The sequence below is a fragment of the Salminus brasiliensis genome, chromosome 15 (genome assembly GCF_030463535.1).
Source record: "Salminus brasiliensis chromosome 15, fSalBra1.hap2, whole genome shotgun sequence".
NCBI lineage: Eukaryota > Metazoa > Chordata > Actinopteri > Characiformes > Bryconidae > Salminus > Salminus brasiliensis.
Window position 1 is genome coordinate 5,298,264 of NC_132892.1, and position 23,865 is coordinate 5,322,128.

A 23,865-nucleotide genomic window follows, 5' to 3' on the forward strand; every position below is an offset into this window, starting at 1 on the left:
CTATCTGTCTGTCTATCTGTCTGTCTGTCTGTCTATCTATCTATCTATATATATATATATATATAAAGACAACAGTGTTCCTGAGGTCAGGATGTTGGATGACCACAACCCCACCTCATAACCTCATCCCCAAAGTACTGGATGGAGCCAACCGTTATTCCAGAGAACACCGGTGCACGGCTCCATAGCTCCACCCTGGGGGGGTTTTATACCCCTCAAGGCCACACCTGGTGCTGTGCTCGTGGCACGTCAGCTGGTAGCGCCACGATATTACAACTTTAGTGTTGTAATAAAGCTCAGTTTGTGTAAATGAGCTTCACTGAAAGTACAGGACAGGCTGAAGAGAACAGTAGTGCTAATTATGGGAGGAAATTAAACTGGGCGGTAGGGGGCAATATGGAGCGGCTCAACACTGAACCATTTCCCGAGATGTTGGAGAATACCGCGAAAACCTTTTGTTAGTTTATATTATTACATTATTATTATTATTAATTATTTTTTATTAGTTATTATTTAAAAAAAAATAAACTAACAAAAATATAAACCCCTCCATGTCCTTCCGCGTCATATGTTGTAGTCAGTGACGTCGCTCTGGAGGACGTGTCCACTTCCTCCTGCACGGCTGTAGTCTGCTGTTACCTGACTATTGACTGACTGACTGACTGACTGAGCTCTCGGTTGCCTCAGCGAAGCTCCCGCGATTGAAGATGACCACCTCAGAGCAAGACACGACCACCCTCTGCCTGTTCGACGTGGACGGGACGCTGACAGCAGCGCGGCAGGTAGGCTCAGTGTGTTCATCCGCGGTGCGCCTCAGTGAACGCAGCCCTCACTCGCGGTGCTCTGACTTCAGTCAAAAGCCTAAACTGCGCCATTTAACTGTCATACTACAGCCTTTATTGCCTTACCAGCTTCAGTTCGGCTACTAAATGGACCGGTCAACCTGCTGACCACACCACAGCACCATCAGCAGTGCATTAGCTAACTAGGACGTTTAGTGGAGTGGCGTGTGGTTTTGAATGCAGCCTGGGCGAGTCTCAAATGTCGCCCTGCGGCCTAGATAGTGCACTAGATTACTAAATAGTGCTTAATATCTCCAGAACGGAGCCACTAAAGGACTTTGCTGACTGAAGCCAGTTTAAAGAGATGCTGTTCGTACTGTTATATTATAAATGGCTGTAAAAGACTTCAGCAAGTCTTCAATGAATGGGAGTGAACAGTGTTACGTCCCACTAACAGTCAAGCTTTTTACCAAGTGCACTGGAAACACTGTTCAACTCAAAATATAGAAATACAAAAATAAACAAACAAACAAGAGCATGTCATCACCATTATCATCATCATCATCATCATAAAACAAATCAACGCCTAACGTAGTCCTAAAGTAAAGCAGAACATGGATTGGGTGACCTCCCAAAAGCATAGTTTATTAATCTAAACAACATTAAATATAAATAAGTATAATTATTAAGTTAATGTTAGCTATTTAATCAAATGAATCAAAAATCTAATTACATTTATTTGTAAAGCACTTTGATGGGGGTTGAGGTGTGCCTTGTTTTGCTGGTTAGTCAAAGTGCCCCAGTGTTTGATCATCGTCGGTTGCGCCGGTCAGATTCCCTACAGTTGTCGACCTGGAATGTGGGAGTGTCCGTTTTCTGCATGAAACTGGTCCAGAGACTGGTTCATCAGTGCATACTTGACAGGACTGATGCTGAAATGAAAGCAAGAAGGTTCATGACTGAGTATTATTGTATGTGCTGTGATGGCTTGCCCAATTAATGTTTTTAAATACTTGATAAATAATTAATTGCGTCATCCTCTTGCTTCCCCCCTTGGTTTAGAAAGCGACTCCACAGATGCAGCAGTTCTTGAGCAGACTAAGACAGCGAGTACGAGTTGGGGTCGTTGGAGGCTCAGACTTGCACAAGATCAAAGAACAGCTGGGTGAAGACGGTGAGCAACGTTGACATATTGAAGTGTTATTCCACGCATAAACAGCCAGGTCCATAGCTAATTGGACAGTGACCATGTTTGTAAGTACAGCTCCATACATCCCAAATTACATCCAGCTACTTGTATCAGCAGTCACGTCATCAATAAACACCAGTGACCCAGTTCCATGTCTTACCAGTGCCTCCGCCATGTTTGACAGTTGATGTGGTATTGCTTCACATCAAGAAGCCTTCCTTATCCTTCTCCATACTCAAGTAAATCTTGTTCTAGATCTAATCTCAGGTGTTTTCTAGCAGTCTGATCTGACCTTTGAGTGCTACCAGTGGTTTGCATCTTGAAGTATTTGGCCTCACTTAATGTTTTTAACCTAATTATGCATCTCTTTGGATCGTATAAGAAGAGTACCAGTGAATGTCTATCAAAGACAAAGTCAACATTTTATCCTCTTAATTTGACCCAAAAAAAATAAATAAAAAAAATCTTGAATGGAGGAACAGGCCACACATTTTGTCCCTGTCCGAATACTTATGGACCTGACTGTACATTTCTCAAGATAAACGTGCTAGTGTGTTTATGTTGGGTGGCTGAAACAGTTCAGTTTCTCATGTGGTTTGTTACAGTAATCGAGCGTGTGGACTACGTTTTTGCTGAGAACGGGTTGGTCGCCTACAGATTTGGGAAACTCCATTCTGTACAGGTAATAATAATAATAATAATAATAAGTGCCAAGCTTTGGGTCTTTAAATCAGAGTGAACTTGACTGCACACAGCATGTTCGGTTAGGCACATTAAGCCACAAAGAAGAGAGATTCTTGAAGACCTCAGAAAAGGTCTATTAGTCTGGGAAAGTAACACACAAGTAGTAATTAGTAAGTACTTTCTAAGGCTCCAGGGCTCCACTGAACTACAGTCTTCAGATTGTAGTTGATTGCAATGCTGAATCCAGTCTTCTGGAAGCCAGTCTTCAGTCTTCTTTTTTGGTTTTCCTGTTCTAAACAGCAGTGAAAACAAAGCATTGGCTTAAAATATATGGATTCAGCATTACAATCTTCGGATTGTAGACCCAAAATCTGGAAAACCTAAAAGCAAGGCATGAAGTCATCCAGGAAGTGAAGAAGTTGCTTTCTGATAGTCATTGTTATTGTTATTTTAATCAAAATTGCCATCAAAAAAACTATTATTTATTGCTGATCTGTTTACACACAGTTGGAACGCTCCAAAACATTTTCAGCCCTATCTTACACCCTGTACAAGGGGCGTTGCGATGCCCGTTGCTATCTTACACCCCACCAACAGTCTATTTTCACGCCTTCCGCCTGCGTCATTTTAATAGCAGCGCTGCTTGCGAATATATATATATATCTATGCAGATGGGCGAGGTGGTCTCGAAATGAGGTGTGTTCGGTCATTTTCAGCTGTATTGCTGTGTATCTTGGCAACGGAAAACACTGAAGCTCCACTGACTGAAAACAAAAGGCCGACGTCATCAGTCAGACGTTCGTTGCTATCTTGGCAGTAATTCGACACTCTACACCCCTGCTTTGCACCACTGACATAGCAATCCGCCAAAGTCAGACCTCACCTGGCTCTTAAAAGGAACGGCAAGCGACACACTGATTGGTTTATTGCTGCAAGTTACGCCCATAAAAACACACCCACGATTAATTAAGAGACTTAGTACATGCCTTTCGCGAGTTTCGAGCCACGCAAGGCAAACTTTTCCCGTCGTTAGGATAACAAAGACACACTGACCGCGGTTGACGGCTCGTCTAAACATCACTAAAATAAGGCTCACAATGGTTACATATGTCTGGGGCTGCAAAGACATTTCTAGAACAAAAAATAAAACAAAAAAAACCCAGCTAGTCTTAAAATATAACACTTACAATATATCTAATCTACATTTTTGTGGGGCACTTTGCTCAGGGAGACCCCAAGTGGCTGCCTACTTTTGCCAGAACACAGCAGTAAAAACAAAGGATCGTAACTGGATTTGGCTTAATATAGATGAATCCTGATCTATTACAATATATATGGCTTTGATCGGGACCTGTTATTAGTCCCCATCATTGGGGTTTGGTTTAAGATATAATGTCCTTCAGTGTTTTGCATAAATGTGCTCAAATTCAAGAATTCATACAGGGGGCATACACTTTTTCACAGCACTGGAGCTTCATTTGTTTGGTGCAGGCCTCCCATAAATGTCTTTACCTGTTTATTGTTGGTACATTATTGTTACCTATATTACCTGCACTTGTTAATCATGATATTAAGCATATTATTTATGTTGGTACATTTCTCTCATGTACTGTTATTTTATTTTTTAATTAATCAGAGTATCCAGGCATATCTGGGGGAGGAAATTTTGCAAGATTTCATCAACTTCTGCTTAAATTACTTGGCGAAGATTAAACTGCCCAAGAAAAGGTGAGTGGAGTAGAGCTTCAGTATAAAGTATAATAATATCAAATACATATTTTACATGTACATTGCTTTGTATCGATATAAAAATTCTTGACATAATGAGACATGTTTATTCAGCTGGGGGAAAAAAAGCATTATTAAATGAATGTGGAGTCAGTTTCCCAGGCTAAGCCAAGACAGTTTCCAGTGGTAATTCAGCCTGGACAAGAGAAGCTTGATCGATGTCCAGTAAACAGCACATGGGGTTCATCTATTTTTTTAAGCAATGACTTACAAGCAATAAAATAAAGTTGTTAAATTGTTGTTTTCATCAGGTCAGTCATTTAGTTTTTTGCAAGGAAAACACTGTAAACACTGTTCTCTTCAAAAAGATTGCTTTATCCATACAAAATATTAATTTCCCTTAAAACACAAAATGTACTTTTACTTACTGCACCAATGAATGCACTTCTAGGGGTGATGCGAGTTGTACACTATTTAATGGGGTTGTGTGTGGTTTGGTTGAGTGGAACTTCATTAAATACTACAATACTTCTTCATCAAATACTACGGCAGTTACCATTTTAATAGCTACACCTACAAACATTTTGAAGTATTAAAATATTGATTTAAAAAAAAGATAAAAATCCATAAATCTCTGCCCCATATACTCATTTAGACTTGAGCTTTGAAGTACTCCACTCCGTAGTGAAATCAAATGCTGGTATCTTTAAAACTGTACAGTGAAATAAGCAATCCTGACAGCCGGGTTAAAAGGGACGTATTATAAAAAAAATATGAATGAACATCTGGAATGCATACAACCTGCAAACTGTGGGGGGTGGCGGTTTTTCATTGGCGAGAAAACGGAGCATTCAACACGTTGAGCAGATTTGATCTTGCTTCGTACGCCTATGCTACAAGTCGTCTCATTAGAATTATACCGCCTCTCTACTATGTCTACTATCTTTTTGCCAAGACAGAGTTTCAAAAGGCAGCTGCGGCTCAAAATTGTCCGGTTGCGGGGCATGGTGATTGAGCTGTGGTGTCAAAAAGAAACAGAGAGATACATGTAGATATGAACTCGAGGTGAAGTAAATGTTAGCTAGGTGGTGTAAATGTGGGCAAATGAGAATAAACTAAGAATTAAAGTCGAAGTACAGTGGGGGCAAAAAACAGAGAAAGTACAGTGGGGGCAAAAAACAGAGAAAGTACAGTGGGGGCAAAAAACAGAGAAAGTGTACATGTAGATATGAACTCAAGGTGAAGTAAATGTTAGCTAGGTGGTGCAAATGGGGAGAAATGAGAGGGCATGGACAAAACCAAGCACTCCAGGTGTTATTTATTGTCAGGTCTAGAAGTCAGGGATTTTGGGCCCCATGAGAAGATGGTACACTGGGCCCCACAACCCCAACAATCCTGCCAAAATACTCAGCTAATACATTTTGTAGGGTCCCTGTCTGTTACAGGCCACTAGATCGCCCTAACTTTACATAGTACCTCCATTTTCACCGGCTCAAAATAATTTGGGTGATGAGCAGTTTCATTGCCAGGTGTGGCAATTTCTCATTATTTCATTACAAACTAAGAAGATAAAAGATCTGACGTGTTGAATTTGGATATGGTAGCTTGAGCGAGCAGTGGCCTATTATCATTTAAAGGAACAGGCACTCAGACCTGCCATTCTGGACAGGGCTGTTTAGACAGGATAAGAATAAGTACAGTTGGTGCTGAATCTTTGTGGTATTTTGACCAATTCATGACCCCAAAGAACGGTGTTAACTTGTCAGGGGTTAAGAGGGGTGGTGTCACCTTTTAAATATTTTTTTTAATTAAAAATTCAATACAGTTAATTAAAACACTTAATTTTCTATTATAATTATATGGTAATTATAAAAAAACTCCACGGCTAACTCACTTTGTGTTGTTTTACATGTAGGGGAACGTTTATTGAGTTTCGGAATGGAATGCTCAACGTCTCTCCCATTGGTCGAAGCTGCAGCCAGCAGGAGCGAATCGAATTCTTTGAACTTGACAAGGTAAAGCTTTATTCCATTTTCTAGACAGGCTTCCATAATGTTGCTGCATGAGTTGGCCTTGTTGATCTTTTGTTGGTTCCCTTCTAGAAAGAAAAGATCAGAGAGAAATTTGTGGCCGTGCTAAAGGAAGAATTTGCTGGGAAGGGACTCGCCTTTTCCATTGGTAAATGAAGTGAATTGCTGTGTTGCCTCTATTAGTGGTTTGTTTGGGGTGTTTTTTGTTTTTTTTTCACCCCCATATTCTTGGAAACACTGAAGAACGGGTTGTTTGTGTGTGTTTTTACTATAGGAGGGCAGATCAGCTTCGACGTGTTTCCAGAAGGCTGGGATAAGCGGTATTGTTTGGGAATTGTAGAGAAGGACTCCTACCAAACCATCCATTTCTTCGGGGACAAAACCAAGCCAGTAAGTTCAACAATTTTCGAATGTGCTTCTGGATTGTATACAACCTACAAACTGTGGAGAAAAGCTGACCCTGACAGATTTTAGTGAGCGAGAAAAACAAGGATTCAACAAGTTGAGCAGATTTTGTCCTGCTTTCTACGTCTCAAACCATCTCATTAGCAGCTTCTTGAAATTAGTAGGTCTTTGCAAAGACTACATTTTTAGACTGCAGGGCTGCTATTTGGGGTTCTTAATAAAAAAAAAAAAAGTACTGTGGGAGCAAAAAACAGAGAAAGTGTACATGTAGATATGAACTCAAGGTGAAGTAAATGTTACCTAGGTGGTGCAAATGGGCACAAATGAGAGGGCATGGACAAAACCAAGCACTCCAGGTGTTATTTACTGTCAGGTCTAGAAGTCAGGGATTTTGGGCCCCATGAGAAGATGGTACACTGGGCCCCACAACCCAAACAATCCAGCCCAAATACTTAGCTAATACATTTTGTAGGGTACCTGTCTGTTACAGGCCACTAGATCGCCCTAACTTTACATAGTACCTCCATTTTCACTGGCTCAAAATTATTTGGGTAATCGATTGATGAGCAGTTTCATTGCCAGGTGTGGCAATTTCTCATTATTTCATTACAAACTAAGAAGATAAAAGATCTGACATGTTGAATTTGGATATGGTAGCCGTTCAAGGGACATCACAATATGAGGAGGTTCAAGGAGAAGTGAAGGAGGCAGTCATTAGGCTGCCTAGATTAGCGTGGATCCCCAGTTGCTCCCCTAGGCTTTTGCTTTGCCGTGTGTCGAGTTTGGAGAGGGGTTCCAATGTAGTGAGCTTTTAATTAGCACACTCTTCTCTTACACCCAGGGAGGAAACGACTACGAGATTTACGCGGACCCCCGAACAGTCGGCCATGAGGTCACGTCGCCCGATGACACGCAACGGATCTGTGAGGAACTCTTCTTCAGCTGAGTGGCCCTCTTCAACCCCCTCTGAGCTCCACATTCACACCTGCCCAACCAAAGAACTGTGATCTTCAAGGCTGTACTGTACGATTATCCTCTGTGACTTCAAGCCGTCACATTACTGTCTGTCTGTCTGTCTGTCTGTTTTAGCTCTAATGAAGCAGTTGATGTACAAATTTAGGGAACCGCTGGATGTGAGGAACATCTCATGAACTTCAGATATGGCCTACATCAGGGCAACAGGAGAACACGCTTAAGCAAATCCCAGCTTGCTGGGTTTGTACGTTGTGTGGAAATTCAATGTTCTCGAGATTTTAAATATTGGATATTTTTGTGTCTGTGTTTCTTGTTCCGCTTCCAACCAATGATCAAAAAGGGTCCCGTTTCCATAGTGTTTTTAACATGCCCTCGCCTCAACTTGGAAGTGCACCATGCCAGTGGCGTCACAAAGGGATGAGGGGAAACCTATCTTTTAACTGGGCTGCACTGATGAGCTGGGTTAGCCTCAGTGTGCTAATCAGCTGACCTGAAACTTTGTAGTCTAGTCGATGGGGCAAGGGTCAACGGACAGCGACTAAAAAAGGTGGGATGATTTTTTTTTTTTTTTTTTTTTATAAGTTACTGTTATTTTTTGGTGTGGTTGGTGGCGTTTGTGGTGTTTGGGGCGTGGGCGGGTTCAGGTAGGTTTTAACTAGGTTTGCATTACGTTACTGCAAAACTGAATCTGTAAAATCAGGGACCTTTTGGTGTTAGACTAAAAAAAAAAATCAGAACCGTCAGAACAACCACTTGCCAGCCTTAGAACATTTAGAACTTCTAAATTTAAGGGTTGACACTAATGGAATAGGGCTTTTTTTTTTTTATTCTCCAGATGCAGTCGACCAGCCAAGACAGCCAAGTCTGGTATCTGAAGTTTAGAACAGGACATGCTAGTCTAATGTTGCTACCAAACACTGGACTTGGATTATTGCCACTATTCTAATCTCTGTAAATACAGGGCAAAACCTTCACAAGTCAAGCAAGGGGGCCCAGGTTGGTTTATGTACAGGTTGACAGTCCAAATTGGGGAGAAAATAGATGAAAATCCAAAATTATCTTTAAAAAAAAAGAATAAAAATCAGGCAAAATGTTGCATAAACGGGTTTCATAAAATACCTTATTTAAAAATGTAAGGTGAAGGTTGAGGTACACACTCCATCATTTCAAAGAAATCGCATGTTTGCATCGCTAAGAATTTGTGACTTAAATTGACGGCTAGTTTAAGCTACAAAAAATTAAGTAATTGGTCATCTCACTGTACATTTTGCTGCTCCAAGGTTAAAGCAAGTCAAAAAAGGTGTCCGCAACTGTGCCCTATTCGCTATATGCTATACATACTATATAGTAATCGTTAATAATCCCACAATGCACTTTAATATTGTATATATACACTGAATGTCCACATAAAAACATGGTGGACATTCAACATGATGGTTTGGTTTTAAGATTCGCCCCCACAGCTCCTCTGAGGAAGACCGACATTCAGACTGTTTATCTGATGCACTCCACCCTAGCTTATGACAGGTCCCCTAGAATAGTGCTCAGGATAGCAGAGCACAGTTGCTGGACACAGCTATAATTCTGGTGCCAGTGTGTGTTAGCAGCATTAGCCTAGCATCTCCTAAAGGTCTTGGCTGATCGACTGCATCTATGATAATGTTTATGATTTTTCTGCAAACAATAACCTTAAACAGTGATGTGATGCAAGGACCAACACTCAACATCCTACACCTGTAAAGAACTCTACACATAAACACACGCTGGGAGTAGATCATATAGCATTTGCTGACGACCCGTTTAGTAGCATGGGAACCTACATGCTATATTAGTGAAGGTACTAAAAGTAGAATTGAGCACTAGTCCTTATTGGTTTACTGTATGTGACAAATATAGAGATTACCTCTATATATTTTAATGGGATATACTATCATATATATTAATGGTAACAGCTTAATTACCTAGTGTCCTTATAGACATTCTTTGCACTACTGAGTAAGTTGGTTAATAAGGTCCCTGGACAACAAGTCAGTCACCCAAACATGTTTAAGTGGGAATAACTTCAGGCTCTTGCAGATGGTCCTGGGGCTATAAATACCTGCAGTGTGTGTGACTGGGTTCACAGATTGAGAAGAGGTGGTATAGTGCAGTGAGCAGTGAGAGAACCTCGTTGGATGTGTGGAAAAAGGGCCTGAATCTGGGCCTCTCTGAATCTACAGATGTATGGAAGCTTACGGTCATACAGGTCTACCAGCAGTGGCAGAAATCTACAGAAGTCCACAGGAAATTCTCCTCATTCTCGTCATTCTTGAGCAGATGTGAGTGAAGGCCTCTTGCTTGCCACTCTGCTCCATATATCGATGATCTGCAGTTCCCTGAGGAGTGTTCTTTCAGAGGATGCTGGTGAAGAACCTGCGCTGGCTTCTAGAAGCAATTCTTGCCTGGATTGTCATTCACAGGCTGCGAAACACTCCTCCCAGCCAGTCAGATTAGTCTTTCGACCACGGTTCTGATGAGAATTTCCTGTAGACTGGGATTTCTGCCACTGCTGGTAGACCAGTATGACCGTACGCTTCCATACACCTGCAGATTCAGCTACTTCCAGCCAGATGTTTACCGCTCTGCACTTAATCTATGAATCCCGTCACGCCATCAGCAGAAGCCTGAAGTTGTTGTCTGGGGAGCTTATGTAATTAAGATATAATTGAAGGTAATATTTAATCTGATTAGGAATTTCTGGCTATGCAGCCTATTAACAGGTATACAGTTTAACTGTAGTTTAAGGGGGTGTAGAACAGGTGGAGGTAAAACTTTTCTTTGTATTTTTTTTGGAGCTTGAGTGGATGAATTAACGGTTTATGACATACTACATATTACTGTTACTACATTGTTAAATGCCTCTGTTGCTCTTAAACATCTATGTATTACTTGCAAATGTCAGACAACTGCAAAATAAGTGCCATTAGTTATAATAATAATTATAATAATAATAATTATAATACCTGAGCCTTTCACATGTAGAAACAAATATCAAAATAATGAATGTTCTGCATATGCAGTCTGTTGAAGGACTACTTACTAAAATAAACTGCCAAACTCTGCTTGCTATCAGACTGAGGATTTTGTTATATCATTTTGCGCAACATAGCATTTTATAATCAGCGTTGCATGTATTGACTTATACACCAACCAGTGTAGACATCTATAAATTTGTCTATGATTTTAATAACCCAACTTTTATGGAAAAGAAAAAACTTAAAAAAAAAAAAAAAAAAAAAACAATAGCAGTTTTAAAGCTAATGCTATGTTTGATTTTTAAGAAATGGGCATACTGACTACAGCTGTAAATTTACAGTAACAAATGCAGTAAAATTACTTCATTATTTACTACACTGTGTAAAAATATTCGAATTGTGCCTTCAGTGTTACAATGTAGGTCAACTGTTCTTAAACTGGTCCTCTGGGACCTCCACATTATGTTCACATTTTCCTGGTTGGAGGTTAATATCACAGACATAATGTAATGGCAATATTGGACTTTCAGATGTTTCCTTGAACAGTTATTTTTCAGGAGCAGAACAAATTAATAGAAAAACAAGAATTTTGTGTTTCCAGGCATTTAGGATTCCTGAAAGCAATACAGGGTCCCAAATATACCTACACCCTCTGTGAGGATTAATTAAGTGGTGGTAGAAGCTCCAAAACTACTCTGTACTCTGTTTGTTTGACAGTAAAGATCAGCTAGAGGTAGAGACTTGCAATGACCTGGAACTGGTGCTGAAACACCAGCCTCGCGGTCCAGAGTCAGGCGAGTTTTACATCACCATGGACCAAGGGGCTGCCTCAGCTCCAATAACAACACCCTCAAGCTCAACTTGACAGCTAGACATAGACTAACCTTTGAGAGGAACATTTTATGGTCAGATGAGATGGAGATTGAGTTGTTTGGTCACAATGACCGAAGGAGGAGTAAAGAGTAAAGAACACTGTACCAGCTGTTAAGCCTGGTGTGGGTAACATCATGTTATAGGGTTCCAGTGGAAGTGGTACTTTGCACAAACTGGATGGTATAACCTCAAAATATCAGCTAGCTGGTTAAAACATATCAAATGTGGTTGTGAAGCTTTTGGAATGGTCTTCCCAAAGTCCAGACCTCAAACCTATCAAAAATATCTGGACTGTGCTCAAGAGTCAGGTCTGTGCCTGGGAACCAACAAATTTAGCAGACTTCTGAGCCGTGCATCAAACTCAAGTGATGTGGGGAGAGAAAACAAGCCATCTACTTATCCAGAGAGATCAAGGCTGCTGATGGTTAGGCAGCATACTAATGAACATTTAACCAAATATTAGATGTGCTATATGTACATTTGTGACCCTGTATTGACTTTAGAAAACCCCCAAAAAGTCAAAAAGGAGACTCTGTGAAAGTCTTGATGAGCACCACTAAATAATGTGGACAATTAGGGGAACCCTAAGAACCAGTTTGAGAACCACTGGTATAAACAGTGTAGGCCAGACTACACTTCACTGGTATCTGCTTGAAATACTAATTGTAGTTTGGTTATTTGAGTGAGTGTAAAAACTGTTATATCTCAAAGTCTGGCAAAGACATTCATTAAAACTTTTCAAACTAGGTGGAATAAGCCATGAAAAACAGACTCATGTTCCAAATGAATTCATAATTACTTCTCTCCAAAGATACTGGAATAAGAAAACTGGTATTCAATGCACAGTACTTTCCAAGTTGGTATAAAAAAACAAAAGAAAACATGAAGAACCTGTAAATGACCATAAGCTTCAATTCATCAAAGTGTGTAGATAAAAAAAAAATGTAGAGCAGGGGATGTTTGTATTTCACAGTTCATTCTCAAACTAGCAGTTTGAGCATCTCCTCATTACATTTCTTAAAGAAGTTGTTCCATGCGCTAATAGAAATCCTCCCCGAACAAAAGCCATTACTTCTTCTATGTGGTCCATGTAGCCCATCGGCAGATTAGCGAATGGGCCGGTAGGGAAAGGCCATGGCGGCAGGGTGAAAGGCGTGTGGGGCGAGGGGGGAGTGCGCGGTGTGTGGGGTTAAGGGGCAGTGTGGTGAGAGAGCCGGGTGTGTGGGGAGTGGCGAGAGAGCAGGGTGGGCGCCGTGTGGAGAGGGGAGGGCCGCTTGGTGAGGGGCATGTGGCGAGATGGGAGAGGGCCGAGCGGGATGGATGTAGGGATAGAGGCTCGGCTGGAAGGGCGCGCTGTGCGGTGGAGGCTGGACCACTGGACCGGACATGACAAGCTGCAACAGACTGTTAAAAAAACAACATAGCATAAGACAAACAAGCCAATCTTGACAATGACCTCCATGACCATCATTCAGATGAACTATGAGCATCTTTGAGCAACTACTCAAAGTACTAAATTTGGGAGATGCTCATTAATTCATTCATATTCTTAAGTAGTAGCTAACAGTACTCAGCACTATGGAGCTTTTGGGAAACTGACCCCAGAACAGTAACTCAGCCTGCCCAGGGTCTCCAAACTTCCAATTATTGACATGTTTTAAAGTAAGGAGTCTAGTGCCACTATTCTCCCCCTTTAAAGCCCCTTTCTGCAAGTAAAGACACTCTTGGCCGGGTTTTAACTTACTTATTGTGAGGCAGTCTAGAGCATAGTGTCCGCAGGTCTTCTGAAGAACAAACAACAAAACAAACATCATTTCCACGTGGCTCCAGATATTGTTTAAAAGCAAAAACTCGAAGTCTATCTCACTGCTCTACCTCTGGTACACAACAGCGCTCCTGTTGCCATCGCAACCTGCAGGGCTTGGGCCAGCCTGTCCAGAGCCAGCTGGATTTCGCTGGCGGCATGGAGAGGGTTAAGCTCGTCCACTAAGCGGCTCACTTCCTCGACGAGGGTGGCGGCGGACTCTGCCTGCAGCACCGCTATCCGTCCAAGCAGATTCTGCTCTGTAAGGTGGACCTGATAAAAAAAATAATAAAAATAATAATAAATAAATAAAAAATATTCTTTTTTGATTATTTTAATTGAACTTATTATGATGCTCTTACAGTATTTCAAACCTTTCCACACATCAGTTTACAGCGAGCTCTACCTGTAACATGAGGAAGACCTGAAGAACACTCAGGTGCAGTTTGGAGTACAGCTCCTCGCACCCGGCCACCTTCTCCGTTTCCACATGGCCGTTGGTTTGGGATGGCTTTCGGCCTCTCTGATGAGCCAGCGGTGCCTTCACGCACCACCTGAGAAGGCCCATGAGAGGTGTGACCTCAAGGCAGCCGAGCGGTAAGCTTGAGGTGAGGGGCATGTTGATGAAAGTGAGCAGGAGTAATCTTGGGTCTTCTGTGATCCAACCAACTACCATCTCCAACAGGGCAGGGGGCGGCGTCAGCTCGTCTACAGACACACATCATACAAGTTTTGGAAAAGAGCACAATGCAAAAGTCTGAGCAACCCCCAGAAATCTGAGCTCTCATGACTTTTACTAAGGGCTCGGACCTCAGGTCTGTTCACAGTCACCATTAGGAAAGGACAGATGATGCAAATTTCAAGCTTTATAAATACTCCAACTCCTCAAACCTTGGCCCAACAATCAGCAGCCACAGGCTCCTCTAAGCAGCTGCCAAGTACTCTAAACTTTTAAATAACTGATGCCCACAAAGTAGAAGGTGGCTACAAGCATGAGATAGGGGACTCTGGAGTGGTGGTGCAGTGACACCTGTGCTCAAGGTGCTTTCACACCTACCTTGTTTGGTGCAAACAACAGTATGTGTAAAAAGGTGCTACGAAGCACAGTCCGAACCAAAAGAGATGGTCTCAGTAGGAACTGGACAATGGTGCGGTACGTTTGCACTTCACTGGATGGATCAATAGATGGATGGAAAAGAAGCAAAAATGAGTCGGGGTAGCGGAGGGGGGGGAGAGAAGGAGACGAAAGGGTTGCTTGCTGTCTTTTTCTCCTTATCTGTCAGCTATGGTATATTTGCTGCAAATGTCCCGCCAACATGTACAATTCATTTGGCAAATTTGAAATAATTTTGATATATTGTGCCTGAAGTTGTTTGCTGTTATAAATACCATAACATTAGCAAAGAGTAGTAACAAAATGCTAATAATCTGTTCGTTAATTTTAGTCTGGGAAGGCAACCCACAAAACTGACAACACGCCGACGTCAGACGCACCTCCTTCTATAAACCAGTCTGAAGTGTAGGAAGGTTCAGCCTATGTGGGCGATGACGCCAGGACACTGCTCTGGACTTTCAGGGGTGATTTTTCCCAACTTTTTGGCTGCAAAAAAAGGGATGTTTGGAGAACACCTCTTCAACTGCACACCTCTCCAAGCACAGGGGGAATCAATCATGCACTGGGTTTGTGTTGCAGCCAGTGGCATGACGAACAAAGAAAGCAAAGAAAACTTTTAGCTGGATACAAAACGTGTTGTGATACTTGCCATAGGGGATGCTGCCAAGCACTGACCTTGCAGGATGCCTAACACTGCCGCCACCCCCGCTGCTTAAATATCAAATAACCATCTCTAGCTTTAGGTCTTCTGGAAATCAGCTCATCTTTTGCTTGCTTAGCTATTCGCAGTAACAGAAATTACAACCAGTGGTGGCTAGTCTTGTTATGCAACTGTATAAGCAGGATTGTATAAGTGGTATTGGGCAATACCACATTATTCATCATGACTGTGAGTAGTCTATAAGTAGCATCATCATTTCCAAGCTACAACTGCAACAGCCAAGTCAAAACAACTGCAGGTACCTGAGGAGAAATCGTACAGGGCTGTGACTGCAGTGATCAGCTGACAGCAGAAGCGAGGGCTGGCGGAGCAGATGTTCTGCAGTGTGGAGATGGAGCAGGGCACCAGCGTACAGTAGTCGTCCACCAGTACCCGTGCCAGTCGAACACACCAGGCAGAATGTGAGCGCTGAACATGTGGACAAGAGAAAACAACGTATTAGCACTGCAGAAATACCACCAAACAAGACCACTAACGCTTATGCATGAGCAGCCAGGCCGTCCCAAACCTGACACCCAGCAACAGTGTTCACAGTGTGCAACTCAATCGATCCCAAACTTGCAGGACTAAAAGGATTTGGAGCAATTAAGCAATACCGTCTTTAACCAGAAACAAAAAAACTGTAGTGACCCACCTGTAGCCAGGTGGCGGCGCACTCTAGGATGGGCACCCGACACACAGCTACCGCCATGGACACCAGCTTGCCCAGCATGGCCATGCGGCTCTCGTCAGCCTTGTTGCCCTGAAGGCCGAAGAGGGCTGAGAAGATGACCTGCCGGATGGCGTCCTTGCTCTGCTCCTGGAAGTAGCTGCACATGATCTCCAGGAGCTGCAGCTCCTGAACACAGCTCATTCTCTGAAAGAAACACAAGTCAAATAGGCTTGCATGACACTGGCATGATGCTGTAGGGTGGTCCAGGCTTACTGTGGTAAAATATATTACCACACACATTTTAACCCATCACATATTTATCTAAAAATTCAATTCAATCAGTTTTCATTAGGGGTGGGAATCCCTATACAGGATTTCTTCACGAAACTAAGATTTCTTGTAACGGACATTACTGCCCAGCCGGCCGCAGCATTGCAGATATTCTTAAAAAGTAAAGACAGAAGTTGGAACATGAAAACAGACCATAATATCTGAACATTTATAAAAAATGTCACTGAAACGTTCTGTTTTACCAGCGGGAGAACCACTCACCTTTCTGGTTTATAAACCGGCACTGAAGAGCCCATTCAGAACCAAATGGAGGCTAACGCTAATGCTAACACACTATAGAAATCAAAATCCCACACAGCACATTCAGCCACTATAAGCCAGTTATTACACACCAGTAGACCAACAACCACAGATATCAGTCCAGAGTGTGTACCACTATACACACACACAAAGTGATTAGACTGCAGTGTTGCAAAGAAGCTGGGAGCTGAACACTATAAATAAGTCATATAAAAAAAAACTCGACTAAACTAAATCAATCAGTCCAGAATATCTGATTATAGAACCTGATACTGAAAATAAAGGGAATTACTGAACCGATTAATCTAAATTGTAATATCTAAATTGTGGGGCTGGATTATTTATACAAACACAAAGATCAGATCAGAGTTATCGGCTGATACTCAGCAATAAGGGACTTGGATCGGATCGGGACGTCCCTATTTTTAACATGCCCTGACATTTGCTGTTCTACTCTACGGTCACAGCATTTGACCACTTTATGAAAGAACTGAACACACTGTCACTTGGTGGACTGCACAAAGCGGATGGACTAATAAAAGAGGGAGGACTACCTCAGACGCCTTCAGTATAACCTCAAACCATCAAATTTAGACACAATTAGGTGTTCCAACAATACATGGACTAAGCTCAAAAGTTGGGTCCGCCCTAGATCATGTTGCTCTGAACAGAGTGAGGGATCACGTGCAGGTTTTAAAACAAACACTCCCACACTTACAATCTCCTCACCTTACGCGGAACACTCCTGTCTTTGGACACCTGGAAGATGAACTCCTCCACCAGGTCCACAGTGTTCTTGTCCAAGCCCGGTGTGGGTCCCGGGGCATTCTGCAACGCACTGCCCAGAGATATGTCCAGATGGTAGAGCACCTCTTTGGCTGCACTCAACGGGTCACGCCGTAGCAGGGCATGGCGAATATCACTCATGGCTGCTGAAATAACAGGAAAAAATTGTTTATGAATTTAAGGAATTCTCCATTCGACCTACACCTACAGTGTAAACATTTTCTTTTTGGGGAAAAACCTAAAAATTACATTTACTCTCCCTTAAATGTCTCAAACCGCATGGCAGAGACATCAAACTGGTTTAAGGAGGAGAGAAGAGAGGATCAGACAGCCTAACAGTTCTATGGGGTCCAGAATACCGCCGGTTCATGCCTGTTGACCAGCAGGTTTTGGGGCCACATCAATATTCATGGGTAAGGTGTGCTTAAGTAAGGTACACAACTCCCAGTTGCTCTCCGAGATGTGTTTGCACTGCTGTGGAGGGGTCAAATATGGAGCTTAAGTGTGATCTCAATCTGTTAAACATTACCATAATCCTTTAAACCCTAAAAGGCCTGCATGTAGTCCCATACTTTCATTTTTTGCCCTCAATGATCACGTTAGCAGTTCACAGCAATAGTAAATTAGTTAGTAAATTATTTATAGTAGATACTGGATCATAATATGTATTAATATTATAATATACACAAAATCTTTTCATATACTCAAGCATTTATGGTGGTTACTGAATCATTTATAAAATATTGTCATCTGTAGTAGATCCTAAATCTAAACTATTGGCCATAGTAGTTACTGAATCATTTATAGTAGTCAGTGAATCATGTATAGCAGTTACTGAATCATATATAGCAGTCACTGAATCCTTTATCATAGTTACAACATTTTTTTTAAACTATCTTCTATAGTAGTCAGTGAATCACTTATAGCCGTCGCTGAATATTTTTTTAAAACTACATTCTTTAGTATTTACTGAATAATTTATAGCAGTTACTGAATCATGTACAGCGGTCACTGAACCTTTTAAAAAAAACTACCTTCTATAGCAGTCACTAAATATTTTAAAAACTACCTTCTATAGTAGTAGTTGAATAATGTATTGTAGTCACTGAGTCATTTATTATAGAATAATGTATACAGAATAGTGGGGATGCTATACATGACTATCATACCCAACTACCCAGTCACTGAATCATGTATAGCAGTCACTGAATCGTGTATAGCAGTCACTGAATCGTGTATAGCAGTCACTGAATCATGTATAGTAGTTACTAAATCGTGTATAGCAGTCACTGAATCATGTATAGTAGTTACTAAATCGTGTATAGCAGTCACTGAGTCATTTATTATAGTTACTGGATCTCTTTTTTAAACTATCTTCTATAGCAGTCACTGAATCATGTATTACAGTCACTGAATCATGTATAGTAGTTACTAAATCGTGTATAGCAGTCACTGAGTCATTTATTATAGTTACTGGATCTCTTTTTTAAACTATCTTCTATAGCAGTCACTGAATCATGTATTACAGTCACTGAATCATGTATAGCAGTCACTGAATCATGTATAGCAGTCACTGAATCATGTATAGCAGTCACTTAATCATTTAATATAGTTACTGGATGCTTTTTTTAAAACTATCTTCTATAGCAGTCATTGAATCATATGTAGTAGTCATTGAATCATGTATAGCAGTCATTGAATCATTTATTATAGTTACTGGGTGCTTTTTTTTTATTTTTTTTTATCTTCTATAGCAGTCACTGAATCGTGTACAGCAGTCACTGAATCGTGTACAGCAGTCACTGAATCGTGTATTGCAGTCACTGAATCGTATGTAGTAATCATTGAATCATGTACAGCATGTACAGCAGTGTATAGCAGTCACTGAATCATGTATAGCAGTCATTGAATCATATGTAGTAGTCATTGAATCATGTACAGCATGTACAGCAGTGTATAGCAGTCACTGAATCATGTATTGCAGTCACTGAATCGTATGTAGTAGTCATTGAATCATGTACAGCAGTGTATAGCAGTCACTGAATCATGTATAGCAGTCACTGAATCATATGTAGTAGTCATTGAATCATGTACAGCATGTACAGCAGTCACTGAATCGTGTACAGCAGTCACTGAATCATGTATAGCAGTCACTGAATCATGTATAGCAGTCACTGAATCGTGTACAGCAGTCACTGAATCATGTATAGCAGTCACTAAATCATATAGAGCAGTCACTGAATCGTGTACAGCAGTCACTGAATCGTGTACAGCAGTCACTAAATCATATAGAGCAGTCACTGAATCGTGCATATCAGTCACTGAATCGTGCATATCAGTCACTGAATCGTGTATTACAGTCACTGAATCGTGTATAGCAGTCATTGAATCATGTACAGCATGTACAGCAGTGTATAGCAGTCACTGAATCATATAGAGCAGTCACTGAATCATATAGAGCAGTCACTGAATCATATAGAGCAGTCACTGAATCATATAGAGCAGTCACTGAATCATATAGAGCAGTCACTGAATCGTGTATTGCAGTCACTGAATCGTGTACAGCAGTCACTGAATCGTGTATTGCAGTCACTGAATCATGTACAGCAGTCACTGAATCGTTTAGTTATAGTTACTGGATCTTTTGGTGTAGTTACTGAAGTAGACTCTTACAAATGAGAATGAAAGAATAATACGCTGCATAACCACGTGTTTTATTAATACGATAATATCAAATATCCTCCCTGTCAGGTCTGGCAACCAGCAAGCCTTTCACATTAGCTGCTGCTGCTGCTAGCTGCTGTTACTGGACCACGGAGTTGGTGTCGGCAGGAGGAATAGCTAGTTACAGCTTAGCTAGCTACCTACCTAACTTCTGGCTTAATGCTTTAATAAAAACATGGACAACTTAAAGACAAAAATAAACACAACCCAGTGCCTTTATGTCACTTAGCCAGAGTCTAACGGTGCCGCTACCGCTGCTGAGGAACTAGTGCTAGCTAGCTAGCCTGCAAGCTAACTAACGTTTACGGCTATCTCGCGTAACGCTGGCTTAGAAAATACGCGAATTTACAACGTAATTAAAGTAACAGGACACAAACAAAGATATTTAAGCAACTTAAATCATACCTGTGCTCGTATTTTGGGTTTATTCCATTAATTTCTCGGAGCAGACACAGATAAGCAGACCCAGTAGTCCGGTGAACTGATAACTACGGCAGCTCATCCAGGACACACTTCTCCAGCGCGATTCAGAAAATACATACTGGCACCTGCGGTTCTGAAAAAGGGGGCTGATCGCAGGTTTTATTAAAGCACTTAATACATGCTGTAAATATGTTTTTTTTGTCTACCCTGAATTACATAAAAGCATAAATTAACAATTAAATATAGTTTATACATGATATAGTGTACAGTATGTATTGATATTATATTATTATTTAATATTATTATCTTATTTTATCCGGTGTATATCTCTATCTGTCCACTATGTTTGTGGACACCCCTTTTAATGGCCTTTTAAAGTCCCAGATTAAGTCCCTGTAGAAAAGTATTGCCAATACAACAGGACTCCCAGCCAACATGAACCCCTTGGCACCATGCCTAATGCCAGGCATGGCCTAAAGGGGTAGAAAGAGTTATTCCAACAAAAGAAGTTGTTCACAAGGCACAACGAATGATCAGGTGTCCCAATACTTTTGTCCACAATTCTAAATAATGTAAGTCTCTTGAAGTCTGTGATTTTTAGCATCTCTGGGTGCTGGGTATGACTGACTGGTATGTGTGGGATCATTATCATTGCCATGTTTGGACGCATTTACTGGTACCTGAGCAGATAAGAGGTTTTCTAAACACCTGAGAATTGACTGTTCTGCAGCGGTCTTCAGCAGTTACATCATCAATGCCCAGGCCGTGACACCCCACCACCATGTTTGACAGGTAAGCTGGTAGGGTTTGGATCATGGGCAGTCCACACTTCGCTCTTGCCATTACTCTGATACGGGTTAGTCTTGGTCGGACGGTAGGCTATGCCAAATACCCATCCGCCTCCTGAACAGACAGGAAGCTGAGGATTCTTCTGCTATCAGCAGTGGAGGTCTTCCACTAATGAGAGATGGAAAACCCCTGAGTAATCACCAACACCTGTGAAGCCAAACGTCTCAGTCTGTAATGTGCACTTTAATCACGTCTGATTGGTCAGATTTAAATTTCAGTCGTTTTTTTATGTAATTTTCATTTTAAATGTATTTTTTACCCTTATTAAATGTTTAAATGTTTAATGTTCATCTGTTTACTTTTTTCTTTTATATTTTAAATTTACATGTAAAAATGTTTTTTGTTTTATTTATTTTATTTATTTATTTTATTGCCTTGGTCTTGTCCTAAACAATGGCGATAAAGTTAAAATAGTCGATCTATTTATTTACTATAAACGTAATTAATAATTATTAGTCAACTGCTTGATAGCAGCTATTAAAAAGGGGAGAATCTGCTCATGTAAACCCCGAATAGTTCATTTGATCGGTTTAAGCTGAATTTCTGTCGGTCTTCATTTCGAAAAGCTCACAAATCACCCCCAGGGGGCGCTAAACGATCTAGTTCAAGAACTGGGGTCGCGTCCCAAATCACTTACTTACCTAACGCGCTACACAAATGAATATAGGCCTGCTAATAATTCAACATACTAGATAGTAGCTAATACGGCCTGCGGTTTGGGACGCAGCCCGTGTACACCGTCGCTCTCACGCAAAAACGGAGAAGCAGAAAACCTTCCTAAACTTGCAACGGACGTTAATGTAATTTTTTTTTAATTTTATTCTAATTAATTCTAACTAATTTATCTAAAAAGTGACAAAACGACAAAAACAGAGATGAGGATAATTATGATTGTATCGTGTTAGCGAACCCGTTTTCCGTCAAGCCCGGCCCTTCCTCCTTTATGATTGGTTAGCTGGTCGTTCTCACTCGCGGTCTGATAGGCGGACTGTTTGTGAGACTGAACTTTCAGCCAATCCCAGCGGAGAAGGGCAGGCTCTGCCAGAATACGGGTGGGAAAAGTTGACGACACTTTACTACGGTGCTCTCTCTCTCTCTCTCTCTCTCTCTCTCTCTCTCTCTCTCACACACACACACACTCAAACACATCAGCCACAGCAGCCCGTCCAACTTCCCCCAGAGTGTGAGGAGCAGCCGAGGAGCCACCATGACCATCAACACGCTGAACCCAGCCGGAGTGCAGAGAGAGCAGATGCCCTGCTTGACCAAGGTACTTGACATAATTTTATTTATTTATTTTGGACATTTGATGTTTATTTGGTGTTTTATATAACTAAACATATACACATACAACTGAATAAATTATATAAATTATATATATATATATATATATATATATATATATATATATATATATATATATTTACTGTATATATAATTCAATTATAAAACATTATAGAAATAGAAATGATGTTTTCTTGTGAGGCAAAAGTTAGAACACCCCACATTCAGCACTACTTCAAATGCCTAAAATCAGAATCAAGGGCTCCACATCATCTGTAGATGATTAGAACATGGTTAGAGAGGATTCTGGGGGAACCTGTCTTATTTAAACCTCAGACATTTAGTCTGGTCTGCTCTTAATGGTTGAAGTGAGTGATGAAGATCACCATGGCCAGATCCAGAGAGCTCTCTGAGGCCTTCAGAAAGAAGGCTGTAGACGCAGATGAGATCTCAGGACAATTAGAAATCAGTCGTTCCACTGTCCTCTAAATTATTTAACAATAAGTGGAGAAAATTTATAACCACTGCCAGCATGGCCAGATCAGGCCGTCCTAGCAAGTCAAGCCCAAGAGCAGACTACAGGATGCGCAAAGAAGTCTCCAACAATCGTAAAATGTCATCACAGTAGCGGGACATTCTCACCACAGATGTTAAAGTCAGTAACTACCATCGGAAAGAGGCCCAACGAGTTCGATTTTAATGGGAGGTGAGAAAGAAGGAAACCCCTGTCCTCTGTTCTCACGTTCTTGCAGACTTGTGAAACCTGTTATCAAGGATGCATCAGGACGGGACAGGATGGGAGTTGGTCGTGATTTAAAAGAAGGCCTTTTTTCAATGACCAGTGTTTTGTCCTATTAAAAATGTAAATATTAAGTACAATATTACACTATAGTTAGTTTTAACTGTGTTAATCCCATAGATCAAAGTTCATCACTCCCATAACGAGGCCATGGTCTTCATTAACCATTAACCAGTTATTCATAGGCCCCAGAACTGAACCCTGCGGGACTCCACAGGATATGCTAAGCCAGTTACCAAACAGTTACCAGATAATTCAGTTTTTTGGTTGCAGAGAGCCTCATATTGTTTTGTAAGAGAAATGAAACATGCCTAAAAACTATCATTTTAAAAGGAGTAGTTCACCATAGATTCCACAATTTCATCAACTGTAAAAATATTGACTGGTGTAGAGTGATATGTAGAGGTATGTTTGCTGACCGAAGCAAGTTTCTTTATT

The 23,865-nt window shown here is 41.1% G+C and overlaps 3 protein-coding genes across 4 annotated transcripts in view; 2 read left to right on the plus strand and 1 right to left on the minus strand.

Annotated features, from left to right (window-relative positions):
• Positions 1–601: 601 nt before the first annotated feature.
• On the plus strand, positions 602–8,083 carry pmm2 (phosphomannomutase 2). Its single transcript, XM_072657672.1, has 8 exons — positions 602–782; positions 1,845–1,956; positions 2,577–2,653; positions 4,292–4,383; positions 6,299–6,398; positions 6,486–6,561; positions 6,688–6,803; positions 7,660–8,083. Exons 1-8 carry the CDS (start codon positions 708–710, stop codon positions 7,762–7,764), a joined length of 753 nt encoding a protein of 250 aa, XP_072513773.1. The 5' UTR covers positions 602–707; the 3' UTR covers positions 7,765–8,083.
• On the minus strand, positions 1,549–20,562 carry ints15 (integrator complex subunit 15). Of its 2 annotated transcripts, none has more exons than XM_072657670.1 (8): positions 20,478–20,562; positions 17,292–17,494; positions 15,954–16,175; positions 15,562–15,727; positions 13,891–14,192; positions 13,556–13,757; positions 13,425–13,464; positions 1,549–1,714 (listed from the first exon to the last, which is right to left on the minus strand). In XM_072657670.1, exons 2-8 carry the CDS (start codon positions 17,487–17,489, stop codon positions 1,621–1,623), a joined length of 1,224 nt encoding a protein of 407 aa, XP_072513771.1. In that variant the 5' UTR covers positions 17,490–17,494; positions 20,478–20,562; the 3' UTR covers positions 1,549–1,620. The 2 variants fall into 2 exon arrangements, with proteins under 2 accessions (XP_072513771.1, XP_072513770.1); XM_072657669.1 differs by lacking the exon at positions 1,549–1,714 and adding an exon at positions 10,896–13,084.
• A 1,989-nt stretch (positions 20,563–22,551) lies between these two features.
• rgs11 (regulator of G protein signaling 11) overlaps positions 22,552–23,865 on the plus strand; it is a 31,411-nt gene continuing 30,097 nt past the window's right edge. The window contains exon 1 of the mRNA XM_072657671.1: positions 22,552–22,614. Coding sequence (XP_072513772.1) covers positions 22,552–22,614 — 63 coding nt within the window. The remainder of the gene's footprint in view (positions 22,615–23,865) is intronic.

Coding starts and splice junctions, on each gene's coding strand:
- pmm2 (XM_072657672.1), top strand. CDS start 708: ATGACCACCTCAGAGCAAGACACGACCACCCTCTGCCTGTTCGACGTG. Junction 2,654..4,291: donor GGAAACTCCATTCTGTACAG/GTAATAATAATA, acceptor TTAATTAATCAG/AGTATCCAGGCATATCTGGG. Junction 6,399..6,485: donor AATTCTTTGAACTTGACAAG/GTAAAGCTTTAT, acceptor GTTCCCTTCTAG/AAAGAAAAGATCAGAGAGAA.
- ints15 (XM_072657669.1), bottom strand. CDS start 17,489: ATGAGTGATATTCGCCATGCCCTGCTACGGCGTGACCCGTTGAGTGCA. Junction 14,193..15,561: donor CCTGTACGATTTCTCCTCAG/GTACCTGCAGTT, acceptor GTGTGTCTGTAG/ACGAGCTGACGCCGCCCCCT. Junction 13,085..13,424: donor TCTAGACTGCCTCACAATAA/GTAAGTTAAAAC, acceptor TTTTTTTAACAG/TCTGTTGCAGCTTGTCATGT.